Consider the following 15,105-nt stretch of genomic DNA (forward strand, 5'->3'; position numbering starts at 1 on the left):
TGGAGTTACCTAGTAAGTTTAATACCAGAATGGCATAGCACGTTTACACATAAGAAATTTATAGACAGATATCTAGCAACATTCTAAGACAGGACTCTAGTTGTCAGGGGATACATGTTCAGTGTAAATACTGATTAAAACATGGAGATGGTTTGTTTTCCCAATATTCTCTAAAATAACTTCTAATATACAGATAGAAAATGTGGATTCACTAAAGGTTTGAGATTCTAAAACTAATTCATTTCCAAGTTTTGATTGCACACCTCTCCACACTGATTTTTAAAATACATAAATTCTGTGCTATTAAACATTTCTTGCAAAGGTATGACTCTTGTGAATTACATATGAATAAAAGACTAGAGCTTTCCTTAAATTGTAACACATAGGAATTTCTTTATTGTCGATTACTGACATTCTGTAAAAATTTTGTTCACATTGGTCTTCACACAACTCCCAGAACTCCTCCTTAGAAATTTTAATTTTAGTAATGTCTGAGATCTGAGCTAAGTTTTCACTATAAGAATTAAACTTTCTAGTAGCTTTTTAAAATAATGTAGCATAAAGGAACATTGATTAAAACTGTTTATGTCCATCAATAGCATTCATAGGATGGTTGTTCTGACATGGTATCTCTGGTACTGATTAAAGTTGGTGTATATGCTAAAGCTTTTTCCACATTAATCCTATTTAAACTGTCTTCCCTAGAATGGAGTTTCTCATGATGAATAATATCAGAGAGTTGGCTGAAACTTTTGCTGCACTGAACACACTGGTAGGACTTCTCCCTTGTGTGGATTCTCTGGTGTACAGTAAAACCTGTGTCCGTGCTGAAGGTTTTCCCACATACATCACATTTATATGGCTTTTCACCAGTATGGATTCTTTGATGATTAGTGAGATCAGAGCGCCGACTAAAGTTTTTGCCACACTGATCACATGAATAGGGTTTCTCCCCAGTGTGGATTCTCTGATGCAAGATAAGAGCTGAGCACTGACTAAAAGCCTTCCCACACTCATTACATTTATACGGCTTTTCCCCAGTGTGGATTCTCTGGTGTTTGGTAAGGTCTGAGTTCTGGCTGAAACTTCTGTTGCACTGTGTGCATGGGTATGGTTTTTCCCCGGTGTGAATTCTCTGATGCAGAATAAGGTCAGAGCTCTGACTGAAGGCTTTTTCACAACTATCACAATGATAAGGCTTTTCACCAGAGTGCACTCTCTGATGTTTAGTGAGGTCTGAGCTTTGACTGAAACTTTTATTGCACAGATCACACACATATGGTTTCTCTCCAGTGTGTGTCCTTTGATGCTTTACGAGATCTGAACGCCGACTAAAACTTTTAGCACAATCAGTACATGGGTAAGGTTTTTCTCCAGTGTGGATTCGTTGATGTAGGATAAGGTTGGAGCTCTGACTAAAGGTTTTCCCACATTCCTCACACTCATAGGGTTTTTCACCTGTATGAATCCTATGATGTTTCACAAGATCAGACCTTCGACTAAACATTTTATTGCACTGATTGCAAGGGTAAGGCTTCTCTCCAGTGTGAATTCGTTGGTGATTAATAAGATCTGAAAGCCTACTAAAGGTTTTGCTACATTGGTTACATGGGTAAGGTTTCTCTCCAGTGTGAATTCTCTGGTGCAGAATAAGAACAGAGCTCTGATTAAAAGCCTTTCCACATTCATTACATTTATAAGGCTTCTCTCCTGTATGAATCCTTCGATGTTTAATAAGGTCTGAATTCTGACTAAAACTTTTGCTACACTGATTACATGGATAGGGCTTCTCTCCAGTGTGGATTCTCTGATGTAGAATAAGATCCGAGCTCTGACTAAAGGCTTTCCCACACACATCACACTTATATGGCTTCTCCCCAGTGTGAATTCTTTGATGTTTTATAACATCAGAACTCTGACTAAAATGCTTGTTACACTGGTTACATGTATAAGGCTTCTCTCCAGTGTGGATTCTCTGATGCTTAACCAGGTCTGAGCGCTGGCTAAAACTTTTACTACAGTGACTGCATTGATAGGGTTTTTCTCCTGTATGGATCCTCTGGTGTATAATAAGATCTGAGCTCTGACTGAAGGCTTTCCCACATTCATCGCACTTGTAAGGTTTTTCACCAGTGTGGACTCTTTGATGCTTAATGAGGTCTGAGCTCCGACTGAAACTTTTAACACACCAATTACAAGGATAGGGTTTCTCCCCAGTATGAATTCTCTGATGCAGAACCAGGGCTGAGCTCATTCTAAAGGCCTTTCCACATTTATCACATTCATAGGGTTTCTCCTGGTGGGTTCTTTGGTGCTGAATAAGGCCTGTACTACAAGCAAAGCTTTGGTCACATTCACTGCAGTTATGTTGTCTTTTTTTAGAGAAGTTCTGATCCTTTTCGTTTGATTTATCTCCAAATTTATAGAATTCTCTGCCTTCAGAATCCTGGAGAACATCCTCACTGGAGTTACCAAATTCTTCAGTCAATGATTCAATTTTTGCTGTAATTTCTTCTTCTGACACTGGTTCTCCATCTGGAACAATAAGCAAAATTCAAATAAGAATGCATTTTTATACTGTAAGAAAAGTTTTAGGTGAAACAAATCAGTATATTTAACTATGAATATCATGATGATATGGGAATGCTCCAAAACATTAAAAGTTACTTTCTGAGAGGATAATTGGGAAGAATCAACAAGCAATGGATCACATTAATCATTAATAGAAGTGACTTACAATATACATTCTATATGATTGTCACAGGAAATCTTGGAAGATACTTATTATGATTAGGAAAGTGTGACTAAGAGCCAATACATAAGCAATTTATTAATATATATAGGGTAAGAAGTGTAAAAATAGCCTAGAAAAAGAGAAAGGGTTGGTTAGGCCTAATTTAGCTTTGTTCAGCTATTTGGGCTAAAAGTATTGATTTAAAAAAAAAAGAAAAAGCAATCAAAACCCTTCTATTCAATTGTATCGTCTCTATCATTTTTTTAAATTAATTTTTTGGTACATTTAATGTATACAATAAAATGACATTCACTGTTGGAAATTTGTACCTTTACATAATCAGTCTTGGTTCTTATTTTTTCCCCATTCCCCTGCCCTCCCTTTAACCCCTCCCTCCCTATCTACAAAGACTTTGTTTCCATTATTTTTCATATTAATTCCATTCCCTTCTTTCCTTTTCCCTACTGCTCCCAATTCCCCTTCCTCTTTGTCCCTTTCCTTCCTATTTCACATCATCTATTATACCTTTTAATCCTTATTTACGCTTTCAGTTTCTCACACTAGAGAAACTGTTCAGTATTTATACATGTGTGATTCTCTATCCATTTTTATAAACTCCTCACAGGAGTTTTGTCTGAGAAGTCTCCTTCCCTTCTAGGGTGCCAAAGTTTTTTTATTGCACATTAGATCCACTGCAAAAGAACTCTGTGACTTTTTACTATCATCTTGAAATGGGTCTAAAAGTGGCCAACTACAGGAGGGGCGGAGTAGTAAGACAGCTGTTCCTATTTTTCCTAAGCTTCAGTCACACTGCTCCCCATTTCCCAAGCAAACTAGCTGAAGTTATAATAATCTACCTGTTTTCTCTCTCTAATGATCACAAATTTCCCTTCTTTTATGAGTCTCTCTAACTTGTCTACCCAGAATGATTTTTTTTTTTTTTTTTGGTGGTATTGGGGATTGAGGACCTTTGTGCTGAGCTACGTCCCCAGCCCTTATTTTTTGAGACAGGTCTTGCCTAAAGCACTATGTTACTCAGGCTGGGGTTGAAATTGCAGTCCTCTTGCCTTAGTCTCCCTTGCTGGGATGTACCACCTTGTGTCCAGCCTGCTATGAATCTTAATTACTAGTTGTTACAATGGGAAAAGCTTGAGGCTAAACATGAAATTGATAGTTAGAAACAAAAGAGTTGCTACACCTGGGCATCATCTGGACCACTGTCTTGATCATGCTCCTTAGATCTGGCCTGCAACCACCCCACCAAGCATGCTCATTGATAAGCAATAAAGTGGAAAAACATTTTGTATTCAGTTGACTGTATATGTAATTTGGTCAACATGTTTGGTACTGTTTCTTATTAACTTCCCTCAAATCCTTTTAGGGACTGTAAAATTTATACTTTCTCTTCCAGAAAACCATGTCTCTGTCAGCATCCCATTTTTGTCACTAAAACTGCTAAAAACGAAACTATCTGGGATTTTATACTTCCTGAAAGATAACAAGTTAGCCTACAAGTCTCACAGCCTCTGCAAAGACATCTGACTCCTGGATGAGCAACAAAAGTTAGTTCACTATGGCAACAGGAGTGTTTGACTCAGCTCCCAAACTCTAATTTCCACATGTGATACATGTAGTAAATTATATTACAGGAGAACCTGGGCCTACAGGAACTGTGACACCCAAATCTTTTAAATAAGGTGTTAGAGACAACTGTCCTCTACTTCGGAGAGAGACTATCACTGTACTCAAAGGCTGCTTGTCATACAACATTCTAAATAAACAATCGAAAACGAAGGCAGTCAATGCCTCTGTAAGATACACAGAAACATAAGAGCTTGTGTAGAACTAACCCTTAGCAATAACTTTAACAGAAATGAAGGAAACCAGAAGACAATGGAATGTCACCTTTCAAGTGATGAGAGACAATTAGTGCCAATCTAGAATTTCATAATAAGACACTTTAAAGAAAAGTTAAAGATATTTTCAGCTGAGTGTGGTGCTATGGCCCTTTGCTTAGTTCTGCATGAGGCCCTGGGTTATATCTCTAGCACAGTAAAACAACAACAACAACAACAACAAAAAAAAATTCACCACAAAAATTAGATAAAAGCGAAGAAAAACTTTTACCAGCAGACTGGCACTAAAAGATATTCTAAAGAATTCTTCAGCCTGGATTTAGCTCAGTGGTGCCGCCACCTGCTTTCCAAGTGCAAGGTCCTGAATTTGATACTCGGTACCAAAAATCAAAATGTGTACTGACTGATTAAAGCAGTACTCTAATAGCTTGTGGAGTTTATTACATTATATGAAATTAACATATATGGCAAAAGCAGTACAAGAAGATGGAAATAAACAGAACTAAAAATCTATCACTAGCATTAATGTCTGAAAAGTTTTTTACATTGCCCTAGATGTCATAAATTAAAATAAACTATAATAAATTCAGTATGTTTTTTAACTTCTAAGGCAGCCTTTACCAACCACAGTTTCACAAAAAAATAAAGTAAGAAATTAATAAAAAAGAAAACAAACAAACAAAAATAATGCTGGGTTATATTACTCAGTGTTGAGCCATGTGCTTACCATGTGCAGACCTGGGTTTAATCCCTGTAACAAAATAGATGAAAAAAAATTTAAATTGAATTGCCCTTCAAAAAACAAACAAACAAAAGTTACTTGAATGACTATATTTGTAATTCTTCTAAGGATGGTACACAGTTAATTACACAGTAGCTTTATTAACAGAGACATTAATCTATAACATACAAGACAATAGGCGGCTTAGAGCACTGGAGTTGCTTAACTCACTCCTCACAGAATCACATTTGAGAAAGGCTGTGATAAGATAACCATTAAAATTACAACAAAAGAATGTACAGTAGGTTAGGTGGGTGCCTCAAACCTGTAATCCTAACATTCTGAGAGGCAAAGGAATGAGGATGGAAAATCCAGTCCAGCCTGGGGAATTTAGCAAGACCGTCTCAAAATAAAAAATTACAACTGCTGGGGGTATAGCTCAGTGGGAAGGCCCTGGGTTCAATTCTCCTTACTGCAAACAAACAAAAACAAAACAAACCCCAAATAACAACAATAAAAACCAGTATAAATCAGCAAATAGGGGAAAAAAATTGGTAAAACAAGAAGCCTGATAATGTAATAATAATAAAAAAAAGGCACAAAATGAGAAAACTAAAATAAAGAAAATGAAGCAAGAAGCTGGTACATTTAAATTTAAATACAGGAACTATGTTATATCTAAAGTACTCCTCCAATAAAAAGCAAAACAAAATAACAAACTTTCAGCTAACACAGTTAATGGTTAAATATTAAATGCTTTCCACAAGGGATCAAGACAAAGACACTCAGCACTGCCATTCAACACTGTGCCACTTCTATTCATTCCTAGCCAATGCAAGATGAAAAATAATTTATATATAAATATACCTGAAATAAAAGTTAAACTATACTTACATAGAGAATACACACAAAAGATCCCTAAGTTATCTCTAAAAAGCTAATAATGCTTGCAATGCATTTAGTACAGTAATATATAAAAACTAATTGCACTTCTGTATATAAGCAATAAACAATTAGAATAAAAAATTTAAAATGTTTTTAAAATTGCACCCCAAAATGAAATACTTCCAAACTGAAAAAAAAATGTACAAAATCAGTATGAGAATTACAAAAATTGCTGAAACTAAAAATCTAATAAAGGGAAATATAAGCTACTATTTATGGTTAGGAAGATAGTAATTTGTCTCAACCTGATTTATGGATTCAATGACAACCCCAATCAAAGCTTTGTAGACATTCACAAATTGATTCTAAATTTAAGCAGAAATGTGCAGAAAAATCTAAACAATTCTGAAAAAGGAAAAAATGAATTCTTGATTTCAAGCTTTACATAGTAATCAAGGCAGTGTGACACTGGCATAAGGACAGACATGTCCATTCACAGAATAGTACAGTGGCCAGAAATAGATAAAAAAAAAAATATGTACAAAAGATCTTCAACAAAAATGCCAAGAAAATTCAGTGTTCTCAAGAAAAAGTGTTAGAACTGTATATCATAATAATAAAAAAGAACTGACTTTTTTCTAGCATTATTCATAAGAATTAACTAGAAAGGTAATATAAACCCAAATATAAAAACTAAAACTATAAAACATCTAGAAGAAAGTATAACAGCATCTTCATGACATAGGAGAATGCAAGGATTTTTATATATGACACCAAAAGCATTAAGTAAAAAATTCATCAAAATTATAAACCTCTTCAAAAGACATTATGAATACAAAACAAAAAAGAAAAAAGTGAAGCTGAAGACTACAAGAAAATATTCACAAAAACACATATCTTACAAAGAAATTTTACAACTTAAAAAAATAAGATCATGATTCAGTAAGAGCAAAGGATTAGAATGGAGAGTTCACAAAAGAAATTATACGGATCATCAGAAAATGTTCAACATCACTAGTTACCAAGGGAAATGCAAATTAAACCATACAGAATATGGCAGATATTAGAATGGCTAAAATTAAAAAGAATGACCATACAACTAACAGTTAATGGTTAATGTTGGCAAGGGTTAGAGCAACTGGAAGTCTCATACACTGCTGATGGAAACACAAAATAGTATATAGCTACTTTAGAAAAATCTGGTAACTTTTCATGAAGATAGACATAATCTTACCATACAACCCAGGAATTCTACTTCTAGGTATTTAACCATGAGAAATGAAAACATACTTTACACAATGGCTTCTATACAAATATTCAAAGCAGCTTTATTAATAAAACAGCCAAAAATGTAAACAACTCAAATATCTAGCAGGTGCATCAATAGGCAAATTGAGATATATCCAAACAATGAAATACTATTCAGCAAAAGAATTACAGACAAAGCAAAGACATGGATAAACGTCAAAACATTATGTTGAACTAAAGGCAGGCATAAAAAAGCATGGTTCCATTTTCATGAAACTTTAGAGAAGAAATAAAATCCATAGGGACAGAAAGCTTATTAGTGGTTGCTTAGGGGTTAGGGATGGGGTAGAAGATAATTTTCTGAATGGAGGGAGTGGAAATATAATGGTTCTATGCATTATGGCAGCAGTGGATATAATGTATAAATATATAAAACTCAGCTAAACACAATTAAAAAGGGTACACTTTATTTTGTGTAAACTATGTCTCATTAAAGCAGATTTAAGAAAAAACCAGTAAGAATACATTAAAACTTGAATAATACAAAAAATCTTGAACTTCTATTCATTCCATACTTCTATTGCTTTATTTTCCTTTTCAGTAATTTTTCTTGAAAAAAATTTGCACTATATTTTCCATGTGTATATATAGGGAAGAAATATATATATGAATAATGATTAAATATAACAAATTAAATTGAATTTGCCTTTAATTTAGGGAAGAAAAAAATTACCAGAAAATTTCAAATATTCTGGGATTGCTCTGTGGATGTTCTTATTTTCCTCCAAGCTTTTTTTTTTCCTATCCATATAATTACTATGCTGAATTGTGTGTTTATCTTTTTCTGGCTTTTCTTCAGAACTTTACTAAATGTCTGATTTTAAAGAAAATACTGCTTGATTTTGCATGTTCTAATCAACATTAATTCTATTCATGTTGATAGAAAAAACTTTTATAAACAGCAACTTTTATAAGCACTTTTATAAAGTGTCACATCGTAGAATGGCTTCTGCTGTCTCTGTTTTTGTTTTGTTTAGCTCAGAACTAACAGGCACCGAAGGCACTCATCGCTGACTGAGGCATTTGGTCTTACCCTGAGATAACAGGGCACATCAAGGCCTTGAGCTCCAAAGAGACTGGAGCTACATGACTGTAAAAATGTCAAGATGAAAAAATCCACTGCTACATTTGCTCCCCTGACCCCAAACACCCCCTTTCTATGAGCTAGGATAGATAACTAGGTGAATCTTAAAGTTAAACTCCCCTAACCACAAGGAATTTTTATATCTGGGTTGAAAGTTAACTGTCCTGTGACCGTGATTTGAACTGTGAAAATGAAATGTAACCACCCAAACGAAGTTAAGACTGTAAAACCCTATAAAAGGAGACGTAACCCAGTGCAACATCGATCCAGGCACTGCTTATGTGTGATCAACCCTCACTGATGAATAAATTTGTTATTTTACTTCCATTCTGCTGCCTCTCTGTGCATCACCTGCAAATTCCTCCCATGACAGTGTGTGTGTTGCTAGGATTGAATCCAAGGCCTCCTGCATGCTCCTGCATGCTTGGCAAGAATTCTACCATTGCTGGGATTCAGCTCAGTGGCACCATGCCTGTCTCATAAGCACAAGGTCCTGAGTTCGATCCCCTTCCCCCCGACACACACACAAAAAAGATTCTACCATTGAGATACATCTCCAGCCTCACTCAATTCTCTTTTTAATCCATTGTAATTAGTTTTTTGTTTCAATGATTCAAATGAGATTGGGCTCATAAAATCATTAATATGCTCTACTGTGACAATTCTCAAGCTTATTCCAGATTTATTGGATAGTTACTATTCTTTTTCTCAAAACACTTGTGTTCTTCTCCCTAATTGATCTTTCTCTTATTTTTCACATGCCAGGCAGAGTGATCTTCACATGTCATTGTATTGTATAAAGAGCTCCAATGGCTTCCCATTACACTGGGAATGAAATTCCAAATTCTTCTGGCAGCTTATAAAGTTCTATATGACCTGGTCCCTTTCTCTCTGCCCTGATTTCATTCTACTATCCTTGTATTACCTGTCTATCTTAGGCTCACTCTGTTTCTGCTACACTTAGGAGCACTGGATGGTTTCAGGAGGGAATATGATTTAATTACCAATCAACTTGCAAGAAAATGGTAGCTTAAGGAACTTTTTTTTTTCCTGTGTTGGAAGCACAACAACCTAAATAAAAAAACAAAGGATGAAAGTAGATATTAGAGAATAGAAGGGGTGGATTGTCATGAATTTTTTTTCACTCCTTCAGATCTATTCTCCATCTGCTCTGTACCCATGGAGTTGATGCTGATGACTGTGTAATCTGGGGTTCCACGACCTCTGGTTTACAATTAGATTTGCACAGAAAGGGAAGAAAATAGTGTGATCATCTGTCCTGGCTTGCCTAAAACCAAAGGGATTATTGGGAAGTAGGACTACAAGTGATAATACCAAGTAAACAGATGAGCTGGTCACATTTCACCTTTGCTCCTTTCTTGTTAGGCCAGGAATTAAGAGTACAGTTATTATTTAATATCTGCAGGGGATTAGTTTCAGGACCCCTCATAGAAACCAAACTCAGCATATGCTGAAGTCCCTTACATAAAGTGGCACAGAGTAACCTCAATAACTAATATTATATAGCTAGTAATAGCTAATAAGCTATGATTTTATTAATTAAATTATTTGAAAGATACATTAATATTAGCAGTAATTATTTCTTAGATAGTAGAGTTATAGGTTAAATTTTTTCAATACTATACAAAAGGACTTAATTGCATTATTCTATAATAAAAATGCTATTTCATACACATTCTAGGAGACCTAAACATATGGAATAAGTATATCAATTTATGTTAAATTAAAAGGATGAGCTGCAATTCTATAATGAGTCACAAGAAGAATGAGAGATAGATGACTTGGAATAGATTATTATTATTATTATTATTTTGATGACAGAGTCTCACTATGTAGCCTAGGTTGGCCTTGAACTCATGGCGATCCTCCTGCCTCAGCCTCCTGAATGCTGGGATTACAGGTGTGCACCACCACGCCTGGCGTGGTGATCTTAAGGAAGGGTGAATTATAATACAGGAAATAAACTCAACAAAGAAAACATAATAAAGCTGTTCTGGAACTAAACATAATAAAGCTGTTCTAGAACTAAAAAGTTGTAGATATATATTGAAAGAAACAGGCAAAGGAAAGCGAATTTCATAGGCAAAATGACAGCAATGGCAGGACCACAACCCTGTGAAACATATAAACAGAATAAGGATCAAAATCATCTTACTACTATTATAGTGGTTACCACTTATAAGGAGTTTGCTGTAAGTTAAGATTGGTAGCACACACCTGTAATCCTAGCTACCCAGGAGGCTGGATTAGGGGCATCACAGTTTGAGGCCAGCCTGGATAATTTAGCAAGACCCTCTTGCAAAATAAAATGTGCTGGGGATGTAACTCAGGGGGAGAGTGACTGTCTAGCATGTGTGAAGCCCGGGTCCAATCCCCAGTATCACAACAAATACATAAATAAGTAAGTTTACTGTGAGCCAGATCTGTACTCATAGCTTTATTCAGAGGGCCTCATTTAGTGTTTCTTATACTAGTAATGAGCCCCAATGAACTGTATCTCCTAGAAACTCGTGCAGTTTCCTTTCACAGGGACTCCGAAACTGCCATGTGACTTGCACTGGTCAGTGAGACATAAACAGATATAACACAAACCCCAGTATGCAAAGTGCTCCTGTATCAAAGAGCTTGTCTTCTCTGATTTTGGATACTAGCTATCCTGTGAAAAAGTCTGGGCTAGCCCATTGGTGGTGACAAACCACAGCAAGCTCCAATGGTCACAGAGATTTAGACTCCGTTCCAAGTAAAGCCACTAGATGACCGTCTAAGTGAATACAGACAATACCAGAGAAAAATGCTGCTCAGCTGAACCGCACTCTAGCTGATGACCTACAAAGCCAAAAACAAGAACAGATGAAAACTGTATGATGTTTTAGGCCATTAAGTTTGAAATTTTTTTATTTTGGAGTAACAAACATTATTCTCAAAATAACCTTCAAGGTATGAATTATTATACACTTATAAAGTGAAGGAACAAGCAGTGAGTGATAAAGCTAGAATTTGAATCCAGGTCATTAGGTTCCAAAACTTTTAACAATGCCCCTACAGATAAGAAAGACGACTTGAAAAATAATATGAAGTGACATACCAAACACTCACAGATTAGTAATAAGGTCACTATAAAAGGGAAAAAATGGATGACTCGTGGGCCTTAAACAGGGACTTGAATAAGAATTTGATTGCTAGAATTAGAAATAAAACCACATGACTATGCTTGAAGCACTAAAGAGATGGTACTAACAGTGTGGTTGTAGGCAAGGAATATTGATGTCATGTGCACACACTGACATGGGGTCTACTCACCTGACAGAAAGTGATGTTCTTGAGATTCATAATTGAACTGGTTCTCCATAGGTCGAAACTGGACACCTCAGGGAGCAACTGAAGAATTACCATTTCCTTTCTACGATTTTCTTGTCTACATAAGGGTCTGAGGCCTGGAGGCAACTGGGCACCACTGGGCTCAGAAGAGAATCACTCTGCAGACTAGAAATATACCTTCTGAGACCAGGACACCAGAAACAAACTCTAAATACAAAAGAAGGGAAGGAGGAAACAGAAGCTTATTTAATTTCCAAGTAATTTTATCTTACTTTTTCAGTTTCCTCCCCCATTGTCCAGGAACGTGGCATTACCTCTCTTGGACACACATTTCCTATTCCAAGTTGAGAGATACTCAAACAAAAATGGGGGTTAATGCTACCAAAATAGGGTATAACTAGGAAGATAAAAGAGAGATTTTTTTAGAATTTGTCTTATTGGTTAAGATTGTTATCCCCTCCTTTTACAAACTGACACGACTGAACGTTCATCACGAAGTCTTTCCTTCCTTAGCTTCTTCTAACACTCACAAATTCAGATAGCTCTTTACCGCTTCGGTCAGCCGATTCGCGCGGATTCGTCCGCGCTTCAAGACTACACCAGAACCCCCAAATTTCTGGCGTTCATTCAGGTGAACCCAAGGCCCAGCGAAGGCTGACCGGGTACCAACAGAACACCAGGCCAAGAATCGACTAGCTCTCCATGCCAGGGAGCGGTCCTGGACTCGAGAAAGAACCTCCCGGAATACATTGGCTTGGGGGGGGGATACCCTCCGCCGTTACCTCCAAGAGCCCCGCCGCTCGCTATCAAGCCCCCCACTAGGTGAGTCAGTCATCAACCAGGCCGCTCTAGGAACCTGGGAGGATCGCTCAGCTCCATGGCGCTGCGCCGCGCAGGCGCAGAGCGGTGGGGAGGCTGTCAAGAATTAACCTGTGAACACCCACAGGGCAGTTACCACATCCAGCAGAGCCCTAGCTAGGGACTCGCTTGGCCAGCGACACATTCCTTGATGCCTTGTCTGCCGGTTCTTGAGGTGAATGCCGGACTCCATTATCTTTCGGGAAAGCTTCCTGGGGTTGGGTAGGTTTTCTGATCAGATGAGTCAGTCGCTCCCTCTCCCTTTCTTCACCCCCTCCTCCCCCATCACGTAATCACATTCTCCGCTGAGCTTTCGTTTTAACTTTCTCCCAGGTGTTTTTTTTTTTTTTTTTTTTTTTTTTTTTTTTTTTTTTTTTTTTTTTTTTTTTTTCCTGGTTTTTTTTTTTTTTTTTTTTTTTTTTTTTTTGGTCTCAGAGCAGTGGCACGCTTCAGTCACATTGGAGGCCTTTTACCCCAACCGCAGAGTTTGTGACTCAGTAGGTAAGGGATGGACGCCCAGGTGACCTGATGGTGATGCTTGTTCTGAGACCACACTTTAAGAACCGCTGCCCTAGAAATAAGTGACGCTGAGTCATTTATCCCTGAATTGCTGGGAAGTTGGAGCAATTTGCGATTAAGAAAGGGCAAGAGATCTTTTCTAATAGTTTGCTTGCCAGTACAATCCTCATTATGACTAAAAGATTGAGATGGGAAGAAAGACCCGAAATGGAGATGGATCAGGGTAGTAAAGGATATTTCTGTGTCCGGTGAAATATCTTGGAAAAATGAGAAGTTGGGAGAAGTATTGAGACCAGTAAGACATGACACTTGGTTCAAGATGTGGGGGAAAAGGTATACAAGGGGTGAGAAAACGGTGGGTGGCTCGAGTGATGGCTGAGTAGAGGGAAAAAGGGCTTCTTGTCTCCACTGCAGACCCTCTTCAGATATATGAAATCTTAAGGCTTTATGACTGAGACTTTAAGATACTTGTAAGAAGAAAGAGAGGTAGGAACTTCCAACAAGGGAGTATAAATACTTACAATTTTTAAGTATAACCGACAATATAAACAGTAAGTATTTAATCTATAATTTGATGTTTGTCATATGTGTGTGGCTGTGAATCCATCACCACAATCAAAATAAGGAACACATCCATCAACCCCCAGTTCCTTCCAGTCCCTTGGCATCCCTCCTCCCTTCCACCGCTACTGATGTGCTGTTACTGTGAATAGTTGCATTTTTCTAGAGATTTATTTAAGTGGACTCATAAAGAAAGCACCCCGTCCTGTTTTTGCTAAACATCTTTCACTGTGCATTGTCCGTATTGCTGTCAGTACATTCTTTTCTTGTCTGTGTGTCCATTTTGTGTATGATATTCCGTTGTATGCATGTATCACAGTTTGTTTATCCACTCATTAGTTGATGGGCATTTGAGCAATTGCCAGTTTTTTACTATTACAAATAAAGCTGCTATAAACATTCATGGTTAGGTTTTTATACGGACATAACTCCCCTTCCCCATCTTGGTGGACACGGACATGTGTTTAATGTTTTGACACATAGCCACACTTTTTAGAGTAGCTGTGCCATTTTGCATTCTCATCAGTAGTATACGAGAGTCCCAGTTCCTCTTTATCCTTACCAATCTCTGTGTCTCACTGTGGTTTTAATTTGTATTCCCCCAAACACTAATGTTATTTAGGGTTATTTCATCTGTATATCTTCCTTGGTGAACTGTCTACAAATCTTTTGCCCATTCTGCACACAAGTCTTATATATATGAGTTGCAAATATATTATAGCTTTTACTTTTCTTTCTCTTAACTGCTTTTTTGGAGCACAGAAGCTTTAAATTTTAATGAAGTATATCATTTGGTTCTTCTATGGATGATATTTTTCTTGTCTTATATGAGAAATTGTTGCCCTAAGTAACCAAGATTTTCTTCTGGTCTGTAATTTCTCTTGAGTTTTATTTTATTTTATTTATTTATTTTTTTGGTACCGGGGACCAAACTTGGGACCTTGTACTTGTGAGGCAGGCTGTGGCACCACTGAGCTAAATCCCTGGTCTTTTGAGTTAATTTTAAAAAGCATATTATAAGGTTTGCAGCAAAGTTTTTTTTTTTTTGTATGTTAATATTCAACCATTCAGCACCATTTCTTTCTTTTCTGAATATCCTTTGAGCTTTGGCCTAAAATCAATTATGCATACATGTATATGCCTATTTCTGGCTGCACTACTTTTTCTATTCATTTTGTCTACCACTAAGCTACAGGCTCAGCCCCATGATACCACTTTTTTTTTTTTTTTTTTTTTTTTT

At 36.8% G+C, this 15,105-nt stretch overlaps 2 protein-coding genes across 2 annotated transcripts in view; one reads left to right on the forward strand and one right to left on the reverse strand.

Moving 5' to 3' along the window:
* LOC104871972 overlaps positions 1-15,105 on the reverse strand; it is a 42,168-nt gene continuing 27,063 nt past the window's right edge. The window contains exons 8-11 of the mRNA XM_033757406.1: positions 12,858-12,997; positions 11,910-11,975; positions 5,318-5,341; positions 1-2,535 (exon numbers count right to left, since the gene is read on the reverse strand). Of these exons, the coding sequence (XP_033613297.1) occupies positions 593-2,535; positions 5,318-5,341; positions 11,910-11,975; positions 12,858-12,997 (2,173 nt within the window). The 3' untranslated portion in view covers positions 1-592. The remainder of the gene's footprint in view (positions 2,536-5,317; positions 5,342-11,909; positions 11,976-12,857; positions 12,998-15,105) is intronic.
* The window catches only part of Zscan30 (zinc finger and SCAN domain containing 30), a 19,975-nt gene continuing 17,741 nt past the window's right edge, over positions 12,872-15,105 (forward strand). The window contains exon 1 of the mRNA XM_033757553.1: positions 12,872-13,007. The gene's annotated coding sequence lies outside the window, so the exon portion shown is untranslated. The remainder of the gene's footprint in view (positions 13,008-15,105) is intronic.

Source organism: Fukomys damarensis, unplaced genomic scaffold (genome assembly GCF_012274545.1).
Source record: "Fukomys damarensis isolate Sample0158 unplaced genomic scaffold, DMR_v1.0_HiC HiC_scaffold_30, whole genome shotgun sequence".
NCBI classification, from domain to species: domain Eukaryota; kingdom Metazoa; phylum Chordata; class Mammalia; order Rodentia; family Bathyergidae; genus Fukomys; species Fukomys damarensis.